The 26,479-nt window shown below is 44.3% G+C and overlaps 1 protein-coding gene across 1 annotated transcript in view; it reads right to left on the minus strand.

Moving 5' to 3' along the window:
- BRCA2 (BRCA2 DNA repair associated) overlaps positions 1-26,479 on the minus strand; it is a 64,769-nt gene that overhangs the window by 2,047 nt on the left and 36,243 nt on the right. The window contains exons 13-25 of the mRNA XM_083169810.1: positions 24,669-24,970; positions 24,189-24,382; positions 23,264-23,451; positions 22,051-22,221; positions 20,688-21,027; positions 15,752-15,907; positions 15,023-15,167; positions 14,646-14,761; positions 10,855-11,056; positions 9,296-9,462; positions 9,080-9,218; positions 8,173-8,429; positions 7,405-7,542 (exon numbers count right to left, since the gene is read on the minus strand). Coding sequence (XP_083025936.1) covers positions 7,405-7,542; positions 8,173-8,429; positions 9,080-9,218; positions 9,296-9,462; positions 10,855-11,056; positions 14,646-14,761; positions 15,023-15,167; positions 15,752-15,907; positions 20,688-21,027; positions 22,051-22,221; positions 23,264-23,451; positions 24,189-24,382; positions 24,669-24,970 — 2,515 coding nt within the window. The remainder of the gene's footprint in view (positions 1-7,404; positions 7,543-8,172; positions 8,430-9,079; positions 9,219-9,295; positions 9,463-10,854; positions 11,057-14,645; positions 14,762-15,022; positions 15,168-15,751; positions 15,908-20,687; positions 21,028-22,050; positions 22,222-23,263; positions 23,452-24,188; positions 24,383-24,668; positions 24,971-26,479) is intronic.

Raw genomic sequence — 26,479 nt, forward strand, 5'->3', positions numbered from 1 at the left:
AGGACAGGGTTTCAGACTGGTAGAAACAGGCATGTATCAAAACCCTAGGACTTAGCTTAACAGTCTGCAGAAGCCAGGAACTGGGACTCAGACAAGGAACTTGGAAGCTGAAGTAATCCACAGACTCAGGATTCAAGCAAGGGTCTGAACCAGGTACAACAGGAACTAGAACCAGAACCTATAACCGACATCAGGTTGGAATATATCAGGATAGATGGGAAAGCACAGGCCTCCTGATACCCAGATTAACTGCAGCTGGATAGCCACACACACACACATAGATTTAATGGACTAATTATGTTGCAGCTGAACTGCACACAGAACACCTACAGAAGCCTGCAGTTATACAGATCCTCCAGAGGCGGCTTGTAACAGTGGAACCCCAAGACTTACCCACATACTACAATGCCCCAGCCACGCAGGCTTGCATAGGTGGTCAGCAGAGGCCAATTCCACACACCAAATCTCCTTCCTGCAGAAGGTGGCAGGAGTCCAACCACCAAAGGAGAGACAGGTGTCTAGTGAAGAAAAATCTGTGAGCCCGACCACTGTGACAGGAGGTGCGCCGTACCTTACAGAGAAAGAGAAGTCTTTTTCATTGGTTGTAAGTGGGATTTTGGATATTGAATTGAGAATCCAACCACGCTGAAGTAGAATGGACTGTGTGGTTGCTGAAGGAGTTGATCCCATGAAGGAGCCTTTATCAAAAGGTCATCCAGTTAAGGAATCACTGTTATTCCTTGTAGACGGAGCAACGTCATCCTTCCTGAGATGACCTTCCTAAACACTCTAGGTGCCACAGATGGGCCGAAGGGCAAGGCTCTGAACTGGTAATGTTATTGCTTCAATGCGGATCTCAGATAGTGCAGGTGAGAATGTAAGATGTGTAAATTTTTGTCCTTGACCTTGAGTGATACCAGAACTCATCACTTTCCAACCCTGCAATGACGGTTTCCATCTTGAATTTGTATTTTGAATACTATATTTGAATTTGTATTTAACAATAAAAGATTGAGATCCTTTAATTGTAGGATAAGGCTTACAGAGCCATCTGGCTGTGGCATCAGGAAAAGAAGCTTGAATAAAATCCTAGTAGTCGTTATTGCAAGGGAACTGGAGTTATTACTCCTGCTAGGAGCAGTCTGAAAATTGTTCTTTTTAGAGCGATCCTTTTGCCTGGTTGGCAAATGTTGCAGAGGCTCTCCCACAGCCTCTGAATCCTCTAGAAGTAGTTGCTGCCCCCATGGAACAGCCCAGGAAACTTACCGAAGGCCGAGAGGACCAAAAAGGAAAAAAAAAAGTCTAGAATTAGGTTGCAGTAAAGAGGGGATTAATATTTTCTTAGAAATCTGGAGGAGGTGTAAAGGAACACTTTTTAGGGACCAAAACCTTAAATAAATCAGCTACTGACCTAACCAATGCCTGTTCCCAGGCTGGTTCAGAGTCAGAGGAAGTAGGGAGCTAAGCAGATTCTTTATAGCATGGAGCCCTGCTGAGAGACTGCACATAACCTCAACACTGATGAAATAAGCGCCGTTCCCTACAGCGGTAGCGGTCATCTACACCATCAGCCTGTAACGTGTGTCTGAAGAAAATGTCTGCCGGCATCTTTGAGTACCGTTGGGAGCGAAGAGGTAGCCTGGTAAGCTATTTCCGCACCTTTGCGATGACACCGCTTTGTAAAGCCAGCGTTCCTGCCACTGAGTGAAACAAATGACCGGTTTAACAATGCCTGTCCTGCCGCTAGTCATGCGGCAGGCACTATACTCACAAGCTGCCTGTGTTGGCCGGATGCAACTAGACAAGGGGTCCGATTCCCCCGAGATGGTGGTTTAATCGCCAGAGACCCCTGTGCAAAGCGCAGTGGCAAAGACAGTGCAGCAGCTGCCTCTCCTTCTCTTGCTGATTGCAGATCCCTAATCTAATAACAGGACGAGCCCAGAAAAAAGCAACCAGCTCTGGAGGGCATTAGTCTAGGACTGGCTTATGGGAGGGGTATAGAGGGGGAGGAGTAGTCACACTGATCAAAATTCTTAAAGTGCCAGCTCCCAGTGACTACCAATCTATACCCTATTGTAAGCATCACTCCAGTGTCCCCTGCTGGATAAAAGAGAAACATGCACTGTTTCCACTACATTAACCCCTTCCTGACACAGCCAGTTTTTGCCTTCCTGACAGAGCCCTTTTTTTTCAAATCTGACATGTATCACTTAAGTGGGGATAACTTTTTTTTGCTTTTACTTATCCCAGTGATTTTGAGATTGTTTTCTCGTGACACATTGTACTTCAAATTAGTGGTAAATTTGGGTCGATACAGTCTGTGTTTTTTTGTGAAAAATACCAAAATGTCGTAAAAAAATGGAAAATTTAGCAATTTGCAAAATGTTACATTTTCTGCTTGTGAGACAAATAATCATACCACTCAAAATAGTTAATAACTAACATAGACCATATGTCTACTTTATGTTTCCATCATTATTTCAACTTCCTTTTAATTTTTTTGGACACTAGGAGGCTTACAATATGAATAGCAAATTCTCAAATTTTCAAGAAAATTTCAAACACTGATTTTTTTAGGGACCAGTTCAGTTCTGATGTGACTTTGAGGGACTTGTATGTGAGACACCCCCATAAATGATGCCATTTCAAAAACTGCACCCCTCACAGTATTCAAAACAGCATTTTGGAAGTTTGTTAACCCTTTAGGTGTTTCACAGGAATTAAAACAAAGTGTAGGTGAAATTTCAAAATTTCATTTTTTTTTGCAGATTTTCAATTTTAATACATTTTTCTAAGGAACACAGTAGATTTTACTAGAGAAATGTGACTAAAAATTGATTCCCCCAATTCTTTTATTTTCATAAATATCCTATATGTGGCCCTAGTGTGCACGTTGACCAAACCACAGGCTTCATAATAGAAGGAGCACCTACTTGATTTTGGAGCCTCCTTTTTATGAGATTATTTTTTAGGCACCATGTAGGTTTCTAGGCACCATAAGATGCTAAAATTTAAGAACCCCCCCACAAGTGACCCCATTTTGCAAACTACACCCCTCAGGGAATTCATCTAGGGGTATAGTGTACATTTCAAACCCCCAGGGGTTTCACCAATTGTGGTACAACTGGGCAGTGAAAATGAAAAATTAAATTTTTTACACAAAAATGCAGTTCTGGCTCAAAATTTTTCATTTTCACAAGGAATGAAGGAGACAAAGCACCCCAAAATCTGTGCCCCAATTTCTCCCGAGTACGGCAATGCCTCACATGTGACCAAAAAATACCATTTGGGTGCATGGCAGGACTCAGAAGGGAAGGAGTGATTTTTGGATTTTGCAGCTCAGATTCTGGTGGAATGTTGGTGGGTGCTATGTCGCATTAGCAAGACCCCCCAAGCACCAATACAGTGGAACCCCCCCACAAGTGACCCCAATTTGCAAACTACACCCCTCAGGGAATTCATCTAGGGGTATAGTGTACATTTCAAACCCCCAGGGGTTTCACCAATTTTGATACAACTGGGCTGTGCAAATGAAAAATTACATTTTACACAAAAATGCAGTTCTGGCTCAAAATTTTACATTTTCACAAGGAATGAAGGAGAAAAAGCACCCCAAAATCTGTGCCCCAATTTCTCCCGAGTACGGCAATGTCTCACATGTGACCAAAAAATACCATTTGGGTGCATGGCAGGACTCAGAAGGGAAGGAGTGATTTTTGGATTTTGCAGCACAGATTCTGGTGGAATGTTGGTGGGTGCTATGTGGCATTAGCAAGACCCCCGAAGCACGGTGAAATGATGAACCTAATAATCCATAGATGTGTGGTAGATTTTAAAACACTCCTTTATACATAGGCCGGGTTTGTCGGGGCAAGTTTCACAGTGGAAAATAGTTTCCTTTCTTATTCCCTTTTTATAGCAAACTTTGCACCTTTTTTGTGTCCTGCCCTTTCTTGCAGTGGAGGGGATTTCGTTAGGAAAATGCTGCCCTGGTACAATACGGGGGACAGTACTAGAAGTACTGGGGCCCTCTGCCTGCTGGTTCCCAAATATTAGGCCCTTTATGACTTCCTCTTGAAAGTGCATAAATGTCCCCCTCTGGCTGGTAGAACGGAATAGCACGTAAGCGTTATACAGTGCCATCTGGATGATATACACGGCCAGCTTCTTGTACCAGATTTTTGTTTTCCGCAGGGCACTGTACGGCTTCAGTACCTGATCTGAAAGATCCACTCCGCCCATGTACCTATTGTAATCTAGGATACAATTAGGTTTTGAGGTGTGGGTACTGGTACCTCGTACAGGGATGGAGGTGGTACTGTCTCCATGAATTGTTGTCAGTATAAGGACATCCCTCTTGTCCTTATATTTGACCAACAACATATTTTCGGTGCATATTCCCCTGCTTTCACCCCTTCTCATTACTTGGGCAATGTGCGTTTTTGGGAGGCCTCTTTGGTTCTTACGCACAGTACCGCAAGCTGCTGTACCTCTTGAACCAAGGGGCTTAAACAGGGGGATGCTAGTGTAAAAGTTATCCACATAGAGGTGATAACCTTTATCCAGGAAGGGGTGCACTAAATCCCAGACAATTTTTCCACTAACACCTACGAGGGAGGGGGGGCATTCTGGCGGTTCAATTCTTGAATCCTTCCCTTCATATACCCTAAACCTGTGGGTGTACCCTGAGGTGCTTTCACACAGCTTATACATTTTTATGCCATACCTTGCCCTCTTACTGGGAAGGTACTGGCGGAATTTAACCCTTCCTTTAAAATGTATAAGGGACTCGTCAATACAAATAAATTTTTCAGGGATGTACATCTCTGCAAATTTGGCACTGAAATGATCAATGACCGGCCTGACTTTGAATAGCCGGTCAAAGGTGGGATCATCTCTGGGTGGGCACAGTGTATTATCGGTGTAATGTAAAAATTTAAGGATTATCTCAAAACGAGCCCGAGTCATGGCCATACGGTAAAATGGGGTGCTGTACAGAACATCTGTACTCCAATATTGCCTAATTTCTGGCTTTTTTACTATGCCCATATGTAACACCAGACCCCAAAACGTCATCATCTCTACTGCATCTACAGGGGTCCACCTAGCAAATGATGACGTGGGGTTTTGAGCAATAAACTGCTGGGCATATAAATTAGTTTGGTCCACCATTAAATTTATAAAATCATCAGAGAAAAATAATTTGAAAAAGTCAATTTCTCTGAGACCTGCTGAATCAAATTGGATTCCTGGGATGGCCAAAAACTCAGGAACCTGGGACTCAAAATTGTCTGGTGGTGGGGTCCATACGGGATCAATCATTTGGGGGGGGTCTCAGCTGCTCTACGGGGGCGTCTTTGAGGGGGTCCCTCATCAGCAGAGGAGGAAGAGGAGCTTAAGGCGAATCCTTCAAATTCCCCGCTTGCATCACTGGCTGTGTCAGAGTCAGAGGCAAGCATGGCATATGCCTCCTCCGCTGAATACATTCTTCTGGATGACTGGGATGACATTTGGGATGCCATTTTTATTTTTGTGTTTCTGTAAGTGTAATGTTTCAACACGTGTATAGTGTAGGGGGGGTACAAACTTTATTTCAACACGGGGGGTATGTAGTGTGTAGTGTGTATGTAGTGCAGAAAAAAAAAATACTTTATACAGGAATTTGATCCCAATAATAAAAAAAAAAAATTGAAGGGGTTAAAAGAAAAAAGGTCCTGCGCCAAAAATTGAGCACAGATGTTGGTCAGTAACGTCCGTCACTGAACAGCGCTCAAAGGCAACAGGACACCCACAAAAACAACGTGGGTGTAAAAACAAAAAAAAAAACAATTTAAAAAAAACTGCAGAAAAAAAATGATATCAACCTGTGCCAAAAATGCTGTTCAGTGATTGTACGTCACTGATCAGCGGCCACAGGACACCCACAAAAGCAACGTGGGTGTAAAAACAATTTTAAAAAAATTTCCACAGCACTCTCCAAAAAAAAAAAAAAATTTAAAAAAACTGCAGAAAAAAAAATGATATCAACCCTGTGCCAAAAATGCTGTTCAGTGATTGTACGTCACTGATCAGCGCTCAGCGGCCACAGGACACCCACACAAGCAACGTGGGTGTAAAAACAAAACCCCACTGCACTCTCCCAAAAAAAAAAAACTGCAGATCAGTGATGCAGTGATGCACCACTGATTAGCAGTGAGGGGCAGCAGACACACAACCTGACAGGGTATATATATTAAAAAAAAAACCTGGACCCCCAAAAAGTTGCTGATTAATTAATTAAAACTGACCAGCACAAAAGGGGGGGGGGCAGCAGTCAGTTGCACACGCAGCACAACCTTTGCTGCAACTGACAGGTATATATATAAAAAAAAACCTCTGCACCCCCAAAAAGTTGCTGATCACCTCAGATATAGTGATCAGCACAAAAGGGGGTGCAGCAGACACAAAATCTATCACTCTCTATCACTCTCTGTCACTATCTGTCCCTATCTCTCACAATCTGTGACTCTATGACACTGCTGCAGCAGCACACACAGAAGTCACAAGATCCAGGAAGTATCCAGCTGCTGGCAGCACGCTACCAGCGGTGATCAGCGGTGATCAGGTAAGTTTCAGGCAAGGATCAGGTATGTATCACGACAGATTGGCACGGTGACCGCTCTGCACGCAATTCCAGACCGGAATGGCGTCTGCAGCGCAGTCACCGTTAGTTTAAATCACGCGCCTTGGCTGTGATTGGTCCGTGGGTCCCACGGACCAATCACAGCCTTGGGGGCAGGTGGGGTGAGGTGTCGTCGTCACCGATGACCCCCTCATGCCCCCTGACGCCCGGCGGTGATTGACACCTGTGTTACCGAGCGTCTGATTCGCCGGTAACACAGGAAAACGCTGTGAATGGCTGTTCACACTGAACAGCCAATCACAGCGATCGCCGACGGGGGGGCGGCATCGCAGCCCCCCCTGGGCATGCAGGGACATGTCTGCTGTCAGGGACAGCAGACATCGTCCCTCTGTCACTGCGTCTCGAGACGCAGTGGCACTTTGAAGTCATGACGTATATATACGTCATGTGTCGGGAAGTACATCCCGGCCATGACGTATATATACGTCAAATGTCGGGAAGGGGTTAAGATAGTGCTGTGTGAGGAGACAGATGGTTCGAGGTTCTGAAGCCCCTTGATGTCTGTTATATTAAACAACCATGTTCAATAGTAGCTAAATGATTTTGTCCTATCAATCACTTTTCTTTAGGACAAATGTAATTTGTGCGTAAGCCTGTGTATCCCAATTATTGTATTGCAGCAAACGGTCACAAGGAAATAGGATACCAACCTACTGTAATTCATGTTGCTCCCTAATACATGCATTTACAGAAAAAGTCAAACAACAGTACAGTGAACTTACAGAGCTCCTGCTTGCGGCACTTATAGGTGTGTGTGGATTTAAAGTGCAGTGTGCTGACGACCGCCTTTCCTCTGGATGACGGAATTGCAGGATGTCCATCAGTTTAAGCTCCGCTTCTCTGCAATACTCTTGGACAGACTGCACAGAAAATATCCTCAGGTTAAGATTGTAATATGCAAAGCAGCTTCATTGTGTCCTGCCATAGAATTACTCCAACAGCTGAGCACCGGGCCTAGATGATTAAACCAAGACTGGACTCCTGACAGGATTTAACAATCAAGTCCCCTCTCCTCTACATCATGTATACCAGCATTATAACCTCTACATCATGTATACCAGCATTATAACCTACATCATGTATACCAGCATTATAACCGCTACATCATGACCAGCACTAAGCCCCTGCCATATTAAAGGTTATTGCTCGCAGAGTACCTAACGATATGGCTTTCAAATATGGACGCAAATGGCTGTGCCCTGTAGTCGGGTGCCGGACGTCTCCCCGACAGTCGGGATTCCGACAGTCATTACTCCGACATCAGAATCCCGACTGCTCCCTCGTGGGGGTCCACTACCCCCATAGAGGGAGAATAAAATAGGTGGCGAGCGCAGCGTGTCCGCAAGGGGCTTCATTGCGCTCCCCCGCTGTGCACACTCACACTCATTGCGCTCCTCCTAACACCCCCCCCCCCCCCCCCACACACACACACTAATTCAACAAGTTTACTTCCAGTTTGGGTCATATTATTCCTATGCAGCATTAGTTACCTGGACAAAATGCCGAAGGTTCTGAATGGCTTTTTGTAGATGATGCTCTTTGGGATTTGCTACAACAAAGGACAGATCTCCAGCAAACACTATGGGAATTCCAGACATATACTCCGATCGCCAGTGCAGATTACTTGCGGCAATAAATGTACATGGCTTGGTGAGCTCTTCCAGGGATAGCTGTGCTAGATCTGTCCAGAACTTTATAGCTACAACCGTACCAGTCTCATCAGATAGATAGACCATTGGAGCAGAACCTGGCAAGACAGAGAAATGATATATAAATATTTCCATTTACTTCTGTATTTTATTCAAATAGCTGGGGAAAAAACTTGTTAAATATAAAATGTTAAACCCCTGTAATTTGCTTTTATGTGTTAATTGAATGACTGAGTTAACGATGGTGAAAACTATTACAGCATTGCACATTACACTATTACACATTGCACATTACACTATTACACATTGCACATTACACATTGCATTTAAAGTACCATATGCATCAGGTTGGATTGGATTCAGGTGCATACCGCCTCCTCCCTATTTGAGATTGCTAAAACTGGGATGCGATTACAGTTCTAGATGAACATTGATCACTATGTTCACCTGCAACTGCAAGCCTGAGTAAGTCTGATCAGAAGCAGGCATTGGGAGACACTGCATACACCACACATTCCTTGACCTTGCCGCTCCCAGGAAATGGCAGGGTCTATATCACCAGCGATTATGGGTGAAATCACCCTGTGTGTATGGGCTTAGGTAGAGATGCTACACTGTGTTTTTGGTAACCATGTAAGCAGCATTTCTCCCATATTCTCTCATTTTAAAAACAGCGTTATCTGTAAGAGGACAGTGGAAGAATAAATATTACATTACTCATTAACCCAGTAAAATACAATCTTCAAACCTGTTTTTTGCTGTGAGGAGATGACCAACCCCACCACATCCACCTCTCCATATGCAGCTGTGAAATCAGGCTTCAGAAAACAACTGAACTCTGTCACTTGTCTCTCGGTATAGATCTGTTCCAGAATATTTTGTGAGGCCTGAAAGAAACAACCTGTAATGATCAGGGGTGGGACTCTTCGGCCCCCCCTCCTCCCCCCCTTCCCAGCCCACTTACCTGCAGCTGCTGAAACTGCGTCTTCTTTGTCGCCGTTAGCTGAACTCCTGCTGCTGTTGATTTGCTCTTAGACTGGGAAGCCGCCAGTTGGTACATTTTGAAACGTCCCCCCTCTTTCAGTAGGGACACCACATCAGGTAATGGGCGCCATATGTTTAAGGTGCACGCTATTAAAATAAAAAGAAGTCTTACCGAAATATAAATGTATCAATGTGCTTTGTAGGCATTGTGGATTTATACTGCTCAGGTCATTCCATACTACACTATAAAACAAGAATAGATTGTTTTTTTCTAGCAGTAGAATATTACTCCTTAGCATTAATCGTGGAGATCTGTATCCTTTTGCATACAAGTTGGGTAATGTTCTTGTCAGACTGCACGGTCATGCTATATCAAGAGGCTCATAATAATGAACATTTATAATTATAATAAAAAAAAAAGGCCACACTGACTTTCCCTGTAACCCTATGTACATAGGCCCTGGTTCAGGTTAGCTCTGCCTGAATACCCCCTCCCCTCTCTAATCCCTTCGGTACCATGATTTGTACGAGAACACATCCCCTTGCCTGCCTCCGCTATCAGGAGAAATCATTCAATGGTTCAATCATTAAATGTGTTCTCCTGCCTTTGCAAAAAAAGTCGGTCTGAACTGACTTATTTACCAGCGCTAGGGCGAAGATGGGGCTGACGTCCCGTGGTGCAGCCGCCCACACCATGCAGGCATCGGCTCACCCATGGGAACATGCGCAGATACAAGCTTGTGCAGACCCCCAAACATCAGAACGAGGCCGAATTCGCCCTGTTCCATGTGATGTAGGATCAGGCCCATAATCTGTTCCGACTCTGCTCTGACCACTGGAGCAAAGTAAATGTTTCATCCCTCTGACCATTCTAAACGCTATATTCACCTCCACTATTTCCAAGCCTGGTCTAATGTACTATATGAAATAATAAAACCACAGATTAGAAAAGTAGTACAGATGGAGCCTTCTTCAGCTAGCCTTCTCTGGATAGCCATGGCTCACCAAGGCCTATTGTTCTCAGCTGCAATACAATACATAGAACAATACAGTAGGGGATTAGCTATCATAGGATTACGTCCTACAGCTCTGGCTCACTTAATCCAATTAAATGGCTAGATGAGGATGGCTCTATCTGTATCTGCTGCGCTATAGCCGGCAAAGCCCTAGTGAATGAATCTACCAATAGTCACACTACATAGGAGATGAATCAAAAATAACTGACAGCATGTGATCGGTTACTAGCGGCAACATCTCCTATTGCCCTCCTTAGAAGATTTTATAAATCTTCCCATAGATTTTTATCTAATAGATAGATTGTTATCTCTCTAATAGAGAAAGCTGATGAAGGCTCTTCCTAAGAGATCCACGTCACGTGATTCAAGACAGAGAAGCACCGCCAGCCTTTTCTAGCAACACCGAGGAATCCGTCCAGCATGCCAAGTATAAATGTATCAGCCTTAGATACCTTCCTAATTAATATACACGTCAGTTGAGATTTATTGACAAAAGTGTCTTCACAAGTGACTAAAATGGCACCTGAAGCATTGTCAAGCTCTTTGTAGTCCACGATCCTTATCTTCCACACAGGTGTCACATCCCTCCTCGCACAGCCAGTATCTCCCTGATCAGCAGACTCAATGGCTTTCCTGAATTCAGCCTGGATCTGGGCCTGCTTCTTGTCATTTAACGTTTGTCTGTGGTGGTTTAGTGCCCGGAGCTGCTCACTATTTAGACAAGACTGAAAGTCAGGAAAGATGGTTATTCGGATTTAAAGGGACCATTTCAGCAAACACCAATATTTGTTTAATTGAAATGCATATATAATCTCCTACAGAGAAGTTTTTGTATCCGCCACAGGGGGAATCTAGACATGGACGGAAGATCTTCGTGTAAATGTACATTTGGCTTTCTCCTTATACCAAGAGGCTACCTTTCCACTGCAGCCGTAAAGCAACATGTCCCCTTCCAGCTGTGAAGATACATAATCACAGCATGCCCTTTGCTATTAGGGCGTGCTAAAACAGTGGCAGGGTATGCAGGGATATGCCATTCCATAACAGCTGGTAAGCTGTATGTTGCATACCCCTGTTCTACATAGTAGACCCTGGTCCCTTGATCTGTTCTGGCCTTATCTAAAAGAACCTTGCTTAGCCAATAAAAAGTTCTAATCTATAATCGATTTATCATCAATTCTTCTTCGAATATCAACTTTGGGTACTTGTGTAGTTTCGCGGCGGCAGTTACATAGTCAGCGTAGCGTCCCTATCAGAATCAGCGTAGTGTTCCCTCGGCCAGCGTAGTTCACGTAGTCAGTGTCCCTTGTCAGAAGTAGCGTAGTGTTCCTGCGGCCGCTTAAGTAGTTAACATAGCCAGCATCCCTGTCAGAGCCAGGGTAGTAAGTCAGCGTTATGCAGTTATCGTAGTCAGTCAGCAGTACATTGTGTCAGTTATGGCTGCCGACAAATTAACCATCTTTAACCTGCCACAGACGGAGGAGGAGTCTGAATTTTTTACAACGTCACCACTTCCTCCCAGAGACAAAGACATGTAAATGTGCATCCAATGAGGCTCAATGTCAAGGAGCGGATGTGGCGCTGCCACATAAGAAGCTGTGGCAAGAAGGTTAGTCTCCGGGCCGCACAGTGGTTTCCAGGATGCCATCTGACATTTATGACGCTTCTATGCTTCATATTTTCTTGGGCGGAGGAGCTAACAAGTATCACATTTTGTGAGCGGCACCTCTTGATTTCTAAAAAAACACTGAGTTATAATAACCTTATGCGGGAAGCCTGCACCCTGGATTTCATGTCACAGCCCCAACACCGGATTAGCGGTCCAGGCAAAATAGTGGAGGTGGACTAAAGGCTCTTTTGTCCAGTGAAAAAATCATGTTGGACGCGTCCTGCCTCAACAGTGGCTGTTTGGAGGTATACCCTGAGACACCGGTGAATACTTTGCAACGCCTGTGCCCAGCCGTGATGCCAGCACCCTGATGTCCGCCATCAACAAGTATATAGAACCGGGTACCACTATATATTCTGATTGTTGGCGTGCATACAACACTGAACAGCTTAAGCAGGCAGGATACCATCATGCACGTGTAAACCATCAGTATAATTTCGTGGACCCGGAGACTGGGGTTCATACCCAAAACATTGAAAGGCTGTGGGGATCTTGCAAGTGGAGGAACAAAAGACAAAGGGGCACTGCGCGCCTATTTCTGGACGCGGCAGCCCTGCGTAGTTAGCATAGTCACCGTACTGTCCCTGGCAAGCCTAGTGAGCGCCTCTCACACAGCACCAGTAATCGCCAGATCCCCTGCGCTGGTGGACGCCGGCGGAGAGGGGATCATGTGTGGAGAGGCGCTCCATCTGTCAGATGCATCTCAGACGCTTGTGCGTCTCAGTAAGTATTGCCGACAGGATTAGGGGTTCGGTAGCACGTGCGTCTCCTGCACAAAGGGGGGGGGGGGTGCGGGCGCAAGTGCATTTCATGCACAATAAAGGAGGCATTTGCCAGTGCTCCATGTTACATACTGGCAAATGCCTCTATTTGAAACCCCCACTATCCACGCCAGCCCGAAGCGTGGCGAGGGGACGCAGTACGCATCCTCCCGACCTGTTCATACCCCCACTATCCACGTCGGCGTGGAGTTGATTTTATAAAGTGTGGCGATCGCAGCGAGCCCCCGAGCCCAATTGTGGCATACATGTAACGTAATCCGCGCCCCCTCACAGGGCTCGCTATGCTTCGGGCTTGGTGGCTCGCTGTGCTCGCCACCTTTTATAAAATCAAGTCCACGCCGACGTGGACAGTGGGGGTATGAACAAGTCGGGAGGATGCGTACCGCGTGCGCTCGCCACGCTTCGGGCTGGCATGGATAGTGGGGTTTCAAATGGAGGCATTTGCCAGTATGTAAAATGGAGCACTGGCAAATGCCTCCTTTATGGTGCATGAGACGCACCAGCGCAGGGGATCTGGCGGTTACTGGCGCTGTGTGAGGGGCTCACTAGGCTTGCCAGGGACAGTACGGTGACTATGCTAACTACGCAGGGCTGCCGCGGAGACACTACGCTTACTACGCTAGGCAGCCTGCTGCCGTGAAACTACACAAGTACCCAACTTTGTTCCAGAAATTAATGCTGGCTTGTAAGGACTTTCACACATGGGCGATGAAATCTGCGTAAAACTAGAAGACACGGGATAACTTGATCTCTGTGGGATCATATACAGATATACTGTCGCTTCTTGCAGTCTCTGTGCATTTCATGCATTGCTCTTCTATGCAAACAGAGCATTAAGGGCCTGATTCTGAGATATGCACAGAAGAGGGGATGCACCCAGCAACGTGAATCTGCGGCTGTGCTCCATACTGTATTTAAGTCAGAAACTGACCACGTATCTCGGGCTGAATGTTTGTGTGTATGCAACTCAAAATACCACATCAACAAACTAAAAAAAATCTAAAGTTAATGTAAGTTTACACATTATTATGCATGTGTATCAGCCATATTCCTATCTGCTGAGAAGATAGTGTTTTAAAGGCTCCCATACACTGGGCCGATTTGTCCTAAGTTGGACCAGTTTGCCCTTGAGAGCTCCCCAGCAAGCTCATATGCGATCTGGCACTTGATGTGCAATTTTTGCATGCAATAAATCACATACAATTTATTGCATGTAATACTCCCGGGGAACTGCTGCGGGGGGCAGGCAGCGGGGTCCAGCCAATCAACATCCGGTCAGTCATTTAAAAATATACAGCAACCTCCTGGCTACAAAGCTCCCAGTCACCGCCGCTGCTTGGACGGACCCCTCTGCCTGCCCCCCCCCGCCACTAAGAGCTGTCCGCCCCACAGACCACACTGCCCACCTGGGGAGGGAGGTCCCAGGTCGGGTGGTCGGCCAGTCAGCAGGTGACATCAAACTGAGCCGATTTGTTGGAATCGGCTCAGTGTATGGGCACCGTAAGACCCCAAATACTGTTTTTCCAAAAGAAATACTGCTTACCTGCACTTAGGAGACTGCAAACACACATCTAGGACTCTACTTGGTCACCAAGGGCGAGATGTAATGCGTTGTGAGTGTGGCTGCCGTGAGAAATGCCAAGGCAAACTCAGTTGTTTTTTTTAAAGGGGCAGTTTTGTCCTGTAAACGATTGCCTCTTGCCTCATTACATCCCGCCCTAATATTGAATGACTCCATGGGAACATTAGTAGAAACAGGGGCAGATCTTTTGTTCTTGAAGACAATTTCTCTGAATGGTCCCGCTACTGCCTTTAGTTAAAGTAAACTACATTTTTTAGACACTGCTGTCCTATTCACCTTACCTCCAGGTAGCCAGGGTCAGGCTCATTCAAAATGATTTCGTAAATTTCTGCACCATCTTGAAGCGCAGAGATTTGAGGTCCACTTAAAGAACGGCATTTCTTCCCTCTGGCACATGCTAAATAACAGAAAGTACATTATTAGTGTAAAGTATATACAGAAGACTAAGTAACGCCTCATTACAGAGACATCACCCCCTTATAGAAAATATTCAAATTAGATTTCATAGGTTCAATTTATTTAGTCATAGTAGATAAAGAAAGCATCATGAAGATAAGAAATCTCTCACTAACCTGAACAAAAAGTTTGCTTGGTTATTGTAATAAAATGGTTTCTGTGCAAATATCTGTATTAGATGTTCCTAAAATATACATCATACCTTCTTGTTCTTCAAACTGTTGCTGAATCTTGCCAAATAATATTTCAAGATTTTTTTGTTGCCTTGCCGAGTGCCTCTCCGCCTCTCTCTGCTCCGCCCGCTCATTGCGGAATACATACGTACCATTGGCCATTTTTTCCATCCACTTAAAAGAAAAAGATTTTGAAATGTTAACATATTTCCCAAACATAGTGGTGTCCTAATTACTTATAGTCATGGGTATATCACAGGAAGGTAACAAGTAAAAATAATGTATAACCTACCATGCGTTAGTGGAAGATCTCCATATAATAACATTAGGAACAATGGCTAGTGGGTAGAGATTTTAATTCTGTAAGTAGGATGTTGTGTGAGTATAAAGTATGGAACCCCAGTAGGACGCCCTGGTAAACCAACTGAAATGTCTTTAAATGAGAAAGAGTAGTCAGCCAAGTAGTCTATTACCATGGGGAAATGTAATAGCGTGTGAGAACCAGGAATTGTGGGACTTTGTGCAAGTTCTCATTTTTAAAGCAAAATCATTTATACAGAAAAACCTTGAGTTGCCATGGAATGATTGTCGCTTTAAAAATGTGAGAACTCGCATGTTGTCCTGCACTTCCTGGTTTTCGCACTCTATTAAACCCCCCCCCCCCCCCCCCCAAACACCAGGGAGTAAAATGTGCAAAATGCAGTGGATGCAGTCCCCATACTATAAACATTATGATAGAGATGGACTCCCATACATACCAGCATAGGGTAGATCCTTTGTATAACCACATCAACACACCCAGCTACACCACCTCCAGCAAAGAGTGAGGATAGGCGGAGACAAAAAGGTCTTGGGTCACGGAAATACCCAAGCTTGATATACCAGCAAGCAGGGCGAGTGCTGTTAGCTGCAATCTGAAATAAGTTACAACAGGGTTACTCATTTAAAAACAGCTCAGTCCAAAAAACAAACATGACCAATAAAATAAGATTTTAATTACCTACCGGTAAATCCTTTTCTCGTAGTCCATAGGGTATACTGGGAAGGTAATAGAACAATGGGGTATATAGTCCATAGTAGCGGGTGCACTAAAAACTTAAATTCCCTGTGTTCTGGCTCCTATTTGCATTGGTGCAAAGGAGTCCTGCGGGCTGAGACCATCATTGTAGAGGTGCGGCCAAAAACCATTACAATCTCCTTAAGAGCTTCACAAAGGAAAATCGCAGCTTCCTGTATATGACTTAAAGTGGCAACATCAACCTGTGGAGCCTCCTCATCCAAAGCAGACTCAGCAATAGTTGCCCACTGACTAATAGCTCTGGTAATCCAGCAGTCAGCTATGACAAACCTCTGGGTTGCCCTTGCCGCCACAAAAATCCCTTTCAAGCTATTCTCAAGTTTACGGTCCGCCGGGTCCATAAGGGATAAAGCGCCCGGTACTGGGAGGACAATTTTCTCACAGTCTGGACAAAGAGGTGTCTACCACAGGAGGATTCTCCCAAACCTTACGATCATTCGAAGTAAAGGGGAAGATTACAAAAAACCTCTTAGGTAACAAACTTATTTTTCAGCTGAGCCCAAGCTTCTTTAAATAAACGGTAAAGCACCTTTGATACGCAGCCAAGGATTTCATTTAGTTGAAAAAAACCTCTGTTCAACCTATTCTACCTCCTTGTCAGGAATTTTCAGGACTTCTCTAATGGCAAATCTCAGAGACTACACCCTGAGGTAGGGATTCATCACCCTTTTCCTCCCCAAAATCAACCTCCCCCTCCTCCAAAAATTCCCCTTCTAGTCATCCTGGAGAATGGAGGGCAGAGGCCATTTCTGAGGGGCCAAACTAGGAGGCTGGCTAGACAGCCACCAGGTCAGATACTGACTTTTTAAGGTCCTGTCTTTCCTGCTTTGCTACCGCTAATTCAGTAGAAAAAAAAAAACATCATGACTTTAAATAGACTCCAGTCAGGCAGGTTCCTGCATGATGCGGTTGTGAGAAGTCTGAATACACAGGTCACACAAAAGTGTCCCCCCAGTAGGAGAAAACTGTGTGACAGAGAGAGAGGCCAGCACACATCGCCCTAACTGTATGAAAATAGCACACAGGCGACACAGAGCCTTTTATAACATGGCAGATTCCAGTAGGAGCCTCTGGAGCCACCTACCAGTACCCCCTTGTTACCGCAATCTTGTGCTGACAGAGAGGCCTGGTATAGCTGCGGAGCCGAGGCAGTTGCTTCTGTAATGGCACCCACCGTCTGTGCTGGCCCTGCTCTCAGGAGGCCCCGTCCACATAATGGCACAGGCTCTCCCTCAACTGGCCGCATCAGTGATGCAACCTCGCCACCACCGGGGCCATAGACCCAGTGTCACACTCACCGATAGTGTCTTCTGCACAAAAAGGGGTTGGCAGCATGCTGTGGGTGTGCTCGCTAACCTCCGGCACCCATGCAGTGGTACCCTCAGGCGCTGGCAGCCTGGAGACTGACCATTAACCCTTGAGGAGGGTTGGTCCTTTCCCTACTCCCGCGGTGCAGGCAGAGATGCCAGTCATAACTGCCTCAAAATAATAAAAATAACAAAAAAAGTAAAATAAAAAAAATCTTGAAGATGTGTTCTGGATCAGCCAGAGAATGCATCCGGCCCTGAGGCACATTTTTCTAAACTGGACTGTAAGAGGGGGCATAGAGGAGAGGAGCCAGCACACAGGGATTTGAAGTTTTAAGTGTTGTATTACCTTCCCACCCTATGGATGTTTGAGAAATATGTAGTCTGGTGAAGGGTGTATCTTTTAAAATTCGGTCGCTCTATACTATAAGAGACCTCAACATTATACTGTAATATCAAAATTATAGAGCCATCTCTGAAAATTAAAGGGAGAACCTCAGCTATGGGCTGTTAAATAATCTACTCTAGAGTATTTTGACCCCTATGCGGGACTGTTCCAACCACTTGGCCCATATAGTCTGCCCATGTACCGCTTCTCTGATTGGGAAGGTTTGTCACTAGTGCGATAACTCCAGAATTAATGCTCACAGAACTGTCATAATGCCAGAGCGCTATCATTTATTTATTCATTTTGGATTAATTTACTTTCTGTTCAATCAGGATCGAATCCCACGACACCATGTACACATTCGATTTAGACTACTGTATATAGTACAGATGTGTTCTATATAGTCTATTTTTCTATTCTATTACTCCTGGATCGGAATCTAATCAAAAGCATTCTATTTCCTTACGATTCGATTTCAATTTAATTTTGCTTATATAAGCAAAATTGAATAGAAAAAGACTGCAGCGAACCGTGTATGTGCCCTATACCAGTTTCTTGGGGACATTATCAAATAATAATGTTTAAATATACACATATACAGTACGATATATTGTAGAGTTGAGAAGTAAATACAGGCAGGGTCAGTTACTGAACAATGACATTAAATATATAAAAGGTATACAAAAGTAACATACAAAATATATTGCATCCGAAAATGCAAGACTGTTCCACTTCCCCTATGATGTCATGTGTATGTGGCCAGTCCAATGTTTCTACTGTTGTTACATTATTGTGGTAACATACAGAGTCAGTTGCAAGCAATGCACAATAAAAAGGAAATAAATGAATAGATTTTTGAATTATGAGATATATATATATATTTTTTTGCCATATCAGTTAGCAGGTTTATACTTCTGAGTGATAAGAGTATGGACTTGCAGAAAAAATTGCGGTTTCTTGCCAAGGGCTGCAAGATTAAGGGTACTCTGATTGACTTGCAAAGCTGTGAAATGTGCAGCTTTGCGAGTCCACTAAATGCCCGCCTGCCCACAGCCTGAACGCTTTCACCAGCACACATGGGAATTAATGTTTTGCATAAACAGCCATTTGCAGTTTGAGTGTGTGGATGAAATCATTCCATGGGCACTCTCTGGTGACTTAGATATGCGGAGTCTTGGTACGGGAGGAGGGCGGGCAGCTGACATCTGGTGACGTCAGCTGCCCTCCCCTGGTGCCTGCATCACGGGTGATTTACCATGGGGATGCCCATGAAACGCTAGGCGTTCCCGTGGATGCGACTCCACAAGTTGCCTCGTCCGCTCACACAGATGGCCTGCACATGCCCATAAGCGTATATGGGCATGCGCAGCCCATCAACATCACTCAGCGCTGCAATTTCGCAACCATTGAGAATAGATCAGAAAGACCTCCTAAATGTATTTATCAGTAGATTGCATACCAGACCCAAGAGTCTCGAGCGCAGTGGTTGGATGATATTGATTTGATATTAGAGACAGATACACTGCTATACCTTGTACAGGAAGGCACAATGGAACAACAAATATGGTTTATAGGTATCCTGTACTGATATTGAGGACTGACTTAACTAGGAAAATATCAATAGTAATAGATGTATATCACGGTACTTGTGTATTATCCGGGCGCCAGATATATCGCATCGCATGGCACTACTTAAGGCATGCGATGCAATGGGACCCGATTTCAGGGGTTTTAAAACCCCACTGTACAATTTTTATAATAGCATGCGATGCGACGCGATCATGCCCGATTTGGGCTTATTCCAATGTTAAATGCCCCCCCATACCCGATATTTGATTGTTCAGCCACCCTGATGGGTAATGACTATGTTAAATTACCCCCCCATTGTTAACGCCACCCCGCTATCAACGCCAACCCGAAGCGTGGCGAGCGCAGCGGTACGCGTCCTCCGACCTTTTCATACCCCCACTATGCACGTCGGCGTGGATTTGATTATATATAGTGTGGCGAGCGCACACTATATAAAATCAACTGGGGGCCTTTTAACAATTGGGGGCCTTTTAACATAGTCATTACCCATCAGGGTGGGTGTACAATCCAAAATCGGGTCTGGGGGGGCATTTAACATAGGAATCAGGCATCTGGGTGCCTGTACAATTAAAAATTGGGTCCAATCGCGTCGCATCGCATGCGATGCGATTTTTGGTTGTACAATGTCATAAGATGAAAAAATTGGGCGCCCGGATAATACACAAGTACCTATATCAATTATTGGCATTGAGGTGTCATTTATTTGATATCCTCCTCCTAAAAATGTAGCAAAGTTACATTACTGTAAATGAAGAACAGTGTAATGCACTTTCCAATCCAACGTTCTGCCTTTACGAACTGAAACAAGAAGTACGCTTACGTGTGACATAACTGTGGGGGTTATTCTGGTTCACTTGCAAAGGCAATGTGCAGAGAGTTAGATTTGGGTGGGGGGGGTGTACTTTAAACTGATATCTATATTGCAGTGTAAAAATTAAGCAGCTTGTATTTACCCTGCACAGAAACAAAATAATTCACCCAAATATAACTGTCTGCAATGTTACGTGTGCCCCACCTGCAGTTCATATGGTTTTGTCCATCAGAGAGTGAATTTGCCTTTGTGAGTGAACCAGAATAACCGCAAGTAGGACATAAAGTGAGTCTGAAGGCAAAGAATATGTAATAAGGAGGTGTGTACCTCAGTGACAGCAGGAAAACCAATACAGTGGCTAGAAAACAGTTCTTACATCTCTGCGGTTCTCTTGGATTTGGCGGTGATACAACATCATGAATTATATGGCCACAAAAAACATTATAAATAATAAGGATACAGATGTCACGGTGGATGACAAAAGGAGAACTGTCTGGAGAAGGTGGGAAATAAAGAATACCTTTAGCATAAGTGACTCTGGAGCTTCGAGGGGTGAGCACGCGTCCTCTGAGCCTATCAGTTCTGCTGCATGTACTATTATCTTCTGACCAACAAACATCCGGCCAGTGCGCAGCAGAGACGTGAGTGCCGTGTCCAGCAGGGCCCTGATACCGTACCAGCCATCAGTCACCTCAATGACCCCACACACTTGCTTTGAGTCACTAGCTTCGCTTTTGTCTCCGTCGCCCAGTGACATGATTTTAGAGATGCAAAGGATCAATGTCTTAGCTGGCGTGTCATCTCTCTCCATTATCCTTCTGAGGGCTGACCGCTTGCTTTGATCAATTTCCACATCATATCTGAAGACGTAAAGGTTCTGTGTTATCAGAGATATAGTTACAATGCCTACTACCACCATCTGGTTTCACATAATCATTAGAATAGAAATAAAAGTACAATTGAATAAGGAAATCACCTGACCTAACTAGTTTGCTTTCCCCAGGGTTAATATAGATTATATTAATACTGTGAAACATTGCTGTGTTAAAACCATGATCAACCATGTTTTAATGCTTTCTTACATTAACAAAGTTAGTAGGCTTTGATAAGATTTCTTTAACATCTTTCTATAAAATACATTTTGACTGCATATTACTCCTATTACACTGAATATATGTACAGATGGAACCGGCCTCATTTTTGCAGGGGCTGGCAATAGTATCGCCAGCCCCCGCCAGCGGCCGGCTCTCGCCAGGGGTGCACGCGCGCCCCGTGGCTACGGGTCCCCGCTGCCCCTCGCCGCCCCGCCATCCACCCTATCCCTGGCCATCTCCCTGAAGTGGATATGGGCAGGGACCCACAGCGGTGCTGTCCTGAAACTGGGACTCGCGTGCATGTGAGACGCACGCGCGTCCCAGTCAGATGGAGTGCCTCTGCGCCGGCGATCGCCAGCGATTTGTCAGGGCCAGTGTTTTCGGTGAGAACACTGGCCCTGACCGGCGATCTAACTAGATATATTCAGCATGCTGGATCTTAATTGCCGGGCGGCAGCGATGCACTGAGCAGCGCATCACTATCGCTATGGCCCCTGCACACTGAGCAATGTAGATGCATTTTTAAGCGATCCAGTCAAATTAAGTCAGATCGCTTCGAAAATGCCCTGTGTGTATGCCCCATTAGTTGCAGGTTTCTCCGGTCCTATAAAACTGTATGGTGAGGAGATTGTGTAGTCTTTGCTGATGCTAGGCAGACTTCATACCGCCCTGGTGTGGATAACTCTCCCTATTTCTCTGTTAATCACAAGGAATACCAGGCGGATTCCCTTATAATTATCTATGATGTCACGGCACCATGACTGCATAACACATTAATGCAACACCAACCTGTACTTGAGCTGTAAGAGTACTCTGTCTGGTGTCAGGCACCTGCTAGCAAACACCTCGGGGAACATCGCTTCCATCGCAGCCAGTTTCCACACAATCCATCGGTAGTGATTGTACACCCATTCTGGGGAGATTAGCTTGGGGTCCACCCCTGGAGTGTCACAAAGAGACCTGCGGGAAAGTGGGGGAACATCAGCACAACTACTGTACGGAAGAGTAGAAGCCCAGAGATATTCATATGTCTCCTGCCGGGCACCTTAACTAACTTACTAGGAGTAAAATACACAATTTATTTTATTATTGTGAATATCAGTGCTGCACATGGTCACAGACTCCTAATTCCATTGAAAATGATTTTACATAGTGATCTATGGCAGAGCCTGGAGATGTTATGTAAAGCAAATTGGAATTGGACAAATCAGCGGCACAAAAGATGCACCCGCGATGTGCCTCGCACCTATAGTCTACAGAGCGGGTAAGCGGCAGGCAGGAGAGGTGCACTTCCTGCTCTGCATCCTCTGCTGCCGGCTGCTGTGCCTGTCATGTCAGTCTGACAGGCAGCAGCATCAGCAGCTCAATGCGCCTCCAAGACCACCCAATCCTCTCCCCGCCGCTGGCAGCCAGATAAAAAGGCCGCTGGGGAACAGGCTGCGGTAACAGCAAGTGGGAGATTTCAAAACTCCCGTTCAAATCAACAAGCAGCTGCTGATTGATTTGAATGGGAGTTTTGAAATCTCCTGCTGGCCCGCTGCAATCGCAGCCTCCCTCTGCGGATGCCAGCAGCAGCAAGAGTACTAGTAGGTGGTCTTGGAAGCGCATTCCCTTGAACTCCCCCGGCAGGAAGTCCTTTTTACGTACAATAAATCACATGCGATAAAATTCGTATGTAAAAAAAAATGTATGGAACGCCACACAAGGAGCGGTCAGAGAAGTTAAAGGGAAATCGGGTCCAACTTGCCCTTCAGACAAGTTGGAAATGTGTATGGCCACCTTAAGGAGCCCGCAATACACCAGCCTGACCGCACCAAACAGATGATCGTTATTTATCAAATGAGAACAACTGCTCAGTGGTTAATATGATAAACAACTTATTCCATGTGATATGACAGATTCAGCTAAGGGGCTGATGCTATTTATTTGGCAATTACATGGCATGCGTGTTCACTTTTATACCAGTCTACATTGATCAGGGATTTCAGAGCAGATGTATTACCTGTAGAACTCCAGTCTGCCTGCAAACAATGTATCAGAGGGTACCAGCCATCCACCGTCTGCTACCTGCACTCCGCCACTAGCCAAAAGACATTCCATCCCAAAATAATCCATGCAATGAAATTCAAACGTTCTTGCACGTTCACTACTGATTCCAATGTTATTCTTCACAACACCAAGTCTGTACAACTGAATCAAGATAGAAGAGGCATTAGCAGCTACACGAAATGTTACCAATGGCAGCTTACTCACATTACTGCCAGGTACTGGTAGAGGGTTCTTCTACAAAGTACACCTGAGGCCCACAGGTCACTCTATGCAATCTCCAGGGGCAACAATTCTGTCAGACACCTGCACAGCACACCCGCGACTTAAGGTTTTTTTTTTTTTTAAAGAAAGGTTGCAAATTACACCTAATTTAATCCTAAAATGTAACTTAAAGGCCCAATAAAGAATGGTATTCTGAAAACTACAAAACGACAAGCTACTGCCTTAAATGAAAGCATCCCAGAGTTTATTGAAGTCAGGATTGGGGACTTCAGGACTAAAAAACCACAATCGTATATACATCTTGGGTCTCCTTGTACCTCTCCTCCTCTTCCATTGGCCATAAAATATAGCTTAATGGGATTTGCGCTTCGCGATAGTGCTCCAGAGTAAACTATCATTTACACCAGACTGTTATAATGTATATATTTCTTTTAAAAATCCTTTGCAAGCCAACTGAATTGCAGGAGATGTTTACTAAGTGCCAGAACAACAGCACTAAAAATCGCCAGCAGCACACCAAATAGCCCCCAATTCCCCAATATTATTCCCCAAAAAATGTGTATTTTTGTTTTGTTAGCAACTCCTCTGAGGGGTGTACAAAAAAGCTAATTCTGGCTATATTTGTAACACTTTACTAAGAAGTACAATAACAGTACCTGAGCCTTAGTATACACTGTGGGCCGCCTTCCTCCTACAGCCGACACCAGTGATATTCTGTTGGCAGAAGATGTTTTCAGCTGATACAATGAGCCCGGGTGTGGACTAATCTTACACCTTTGTTTCTTCCGTATTCTCATTTCTTGCATGTCTCTGGCACAGCGCAGGTTAGGGACCAAATGAGTGTGAACTTCTAGTAAACAAAAAGGACACATAGTACATTTAATACAAGCACAGCATTAAAGCAAAATATTCCAAAACACAACTGTCATATGCAGATCTGGGCACGCTGTCTTTCTCTCTAAAGCATATATGGTGGAAATTTTTACATGTGCCTCAAAACCTCCAGATGTTATTTAAACACTGACATCAAGAGGACTGAATTGTAAATGACCCTATTTAAGATGCATCGAGTTAAAAAACCTCATGCTGGTATACTGTAAAACAACAACAAACAAACATCGTTTTGTCACACATGCCTGATTGAGTATTGTTTCCTAAATCGGATATTCCCACTTCTGTGTGATTCTCCTGTAGAGGACTTTCTGTGGCACTACTAGAGTCCTGTCTTGTTGGAGTTTTCATTTGATCATTTGACCACGAGCAAAGTTTTTTCTTAAAAGGTTGCACAAGTGCGTCTGTAGCAGCTTTGGATGCAGATGGACTTTTAGTATCGGCTGCCGTGACTGACAAACAGCGTTGAAAAAGACTTGATTTAGCTTTAACATGGTTTGGTGTAATAAGCTTAGACATCGGTGCATCTGGTCTTCCTTTTGAAAAACTGCAAAATAAAATGTTACAAATGATTAAAACAGAGAAAAAAAGAAAATACAAAAATGATCGCTAATAGATTTAAAAAAAGGTAATGGTAAAGAAAGAGAAGTCTGCATCTGTAAAGATAAATTAAGGTAAATTTAGAGGTAGAGCAAGTGTAGAGCATCGCCATCGGCTCCATGGTCCAAAAAGAGCTGTAAACATTATTTATTTATTTGACAGTTTCTTATATAGCGCATACATATTCCACAGCGCTTTACAGAGAATATTTGAACACTCACATCAGTCCCTGCCCCAGTGGAGCTTACAATCTATATTCCCTACCACATGATAAACCTTAATTTATCTTACAGGTACCAAAGTATTCTTTTTCTTTTATCCATTTGCGCTTATTTTTGTATTTTACAGATTTGTTATTATTGAGCTGCTTTTAGAACACAGAGATGAAAAAAAAAACAATATACTTGCGCTATACAGAAAAACCTATAAACAGTAATATTCGATAAACTCCTGCAGCGTTTTCATAAAAGGGATTTGCTCGGTCCATTAATTAGAAGAACAGAAAATAAAAAAGAAGCATACAAAAACTGCGCTGGAGAATATCCTTAATATAGCTGGTATTTATCATACATAATTATAGACCACTGGCCAATGTTTAAAAAGCAACAAACGCAGGCTAAATCAGAAATTCTATCAACTTGGGAATCGTGCAGGTAGACTGTTGGCTAGGAAATTAAGAGGAAAAAAAAGCAAAAGAAAAAATCCACATGATCTATTCTGATCGTGGTACAAAAGTATATGACCCAAATGAGATAGTCAACGTCTTTTCAGACTATTACTCAAAACTCTATAACCTGAAAGATGACCCATCCACTTGCCAACTCCTTTATGAAAAGATCGAAAGCTTTTTGAATAAAATCAACCTTCCTGAGTTGTCCCCGGAGTCCTGTCTGTCCCTTAATGCACCCTGGTTGCTAGAAGAGGTCCAAACACCCTGGTCACTAGAAGAGGTCCAAACCGGTATTGACTCCTTACCATCTGACAAAGCCCCTGGACCGGATGGGTTCACATCCAATTTTTACAAAACTTTCAAAGCCCAAACTGTCACCGGTCCTACTCAAAGTATTCAACGAGGCCTCATTGGCAAAATGTTTCCCCTCTGAAATGTTAGAATCCCGTATCATCACTATCCCTAAGACAGAGTCCAAAACTATTGACCTATTGCGCTTCTCAATTCTGATTTGAAATTGTATGCCAAATTAGTTGCTAATCGTATAAGCCCATTACTTCCTGCCCTCATTAAAAATTACCACGTTTGGTTTGTTTTTAACAGACATGCCACGGATACACGTAGGGTGTTGGGTGTTATCGAAATTTGCACGTCACAGAAAATCCCCCTTTTAGTTCTATCATTGGATGCCAAGAAGGCCTTTGATAGGCTTCACTGGGGATTTATGCAAGCGGCCTTAGAAAAATTTGGTTTCAATGGCCGGATACTGGATTCAATCCTAGCTCT

This window comes from Crinia signifera, chromosome 2 (assembly GCF_055691185.1).
Source record: "Crinia signifera chromosome 2, ASM5569118v1, whole genome shotgun sequence".
Lineage (NCBI taxonomy): Eukaryota > Metazoa > Chordata > Amphibia > Anura > Myobatrachidae > Crinia > Crinia signifera.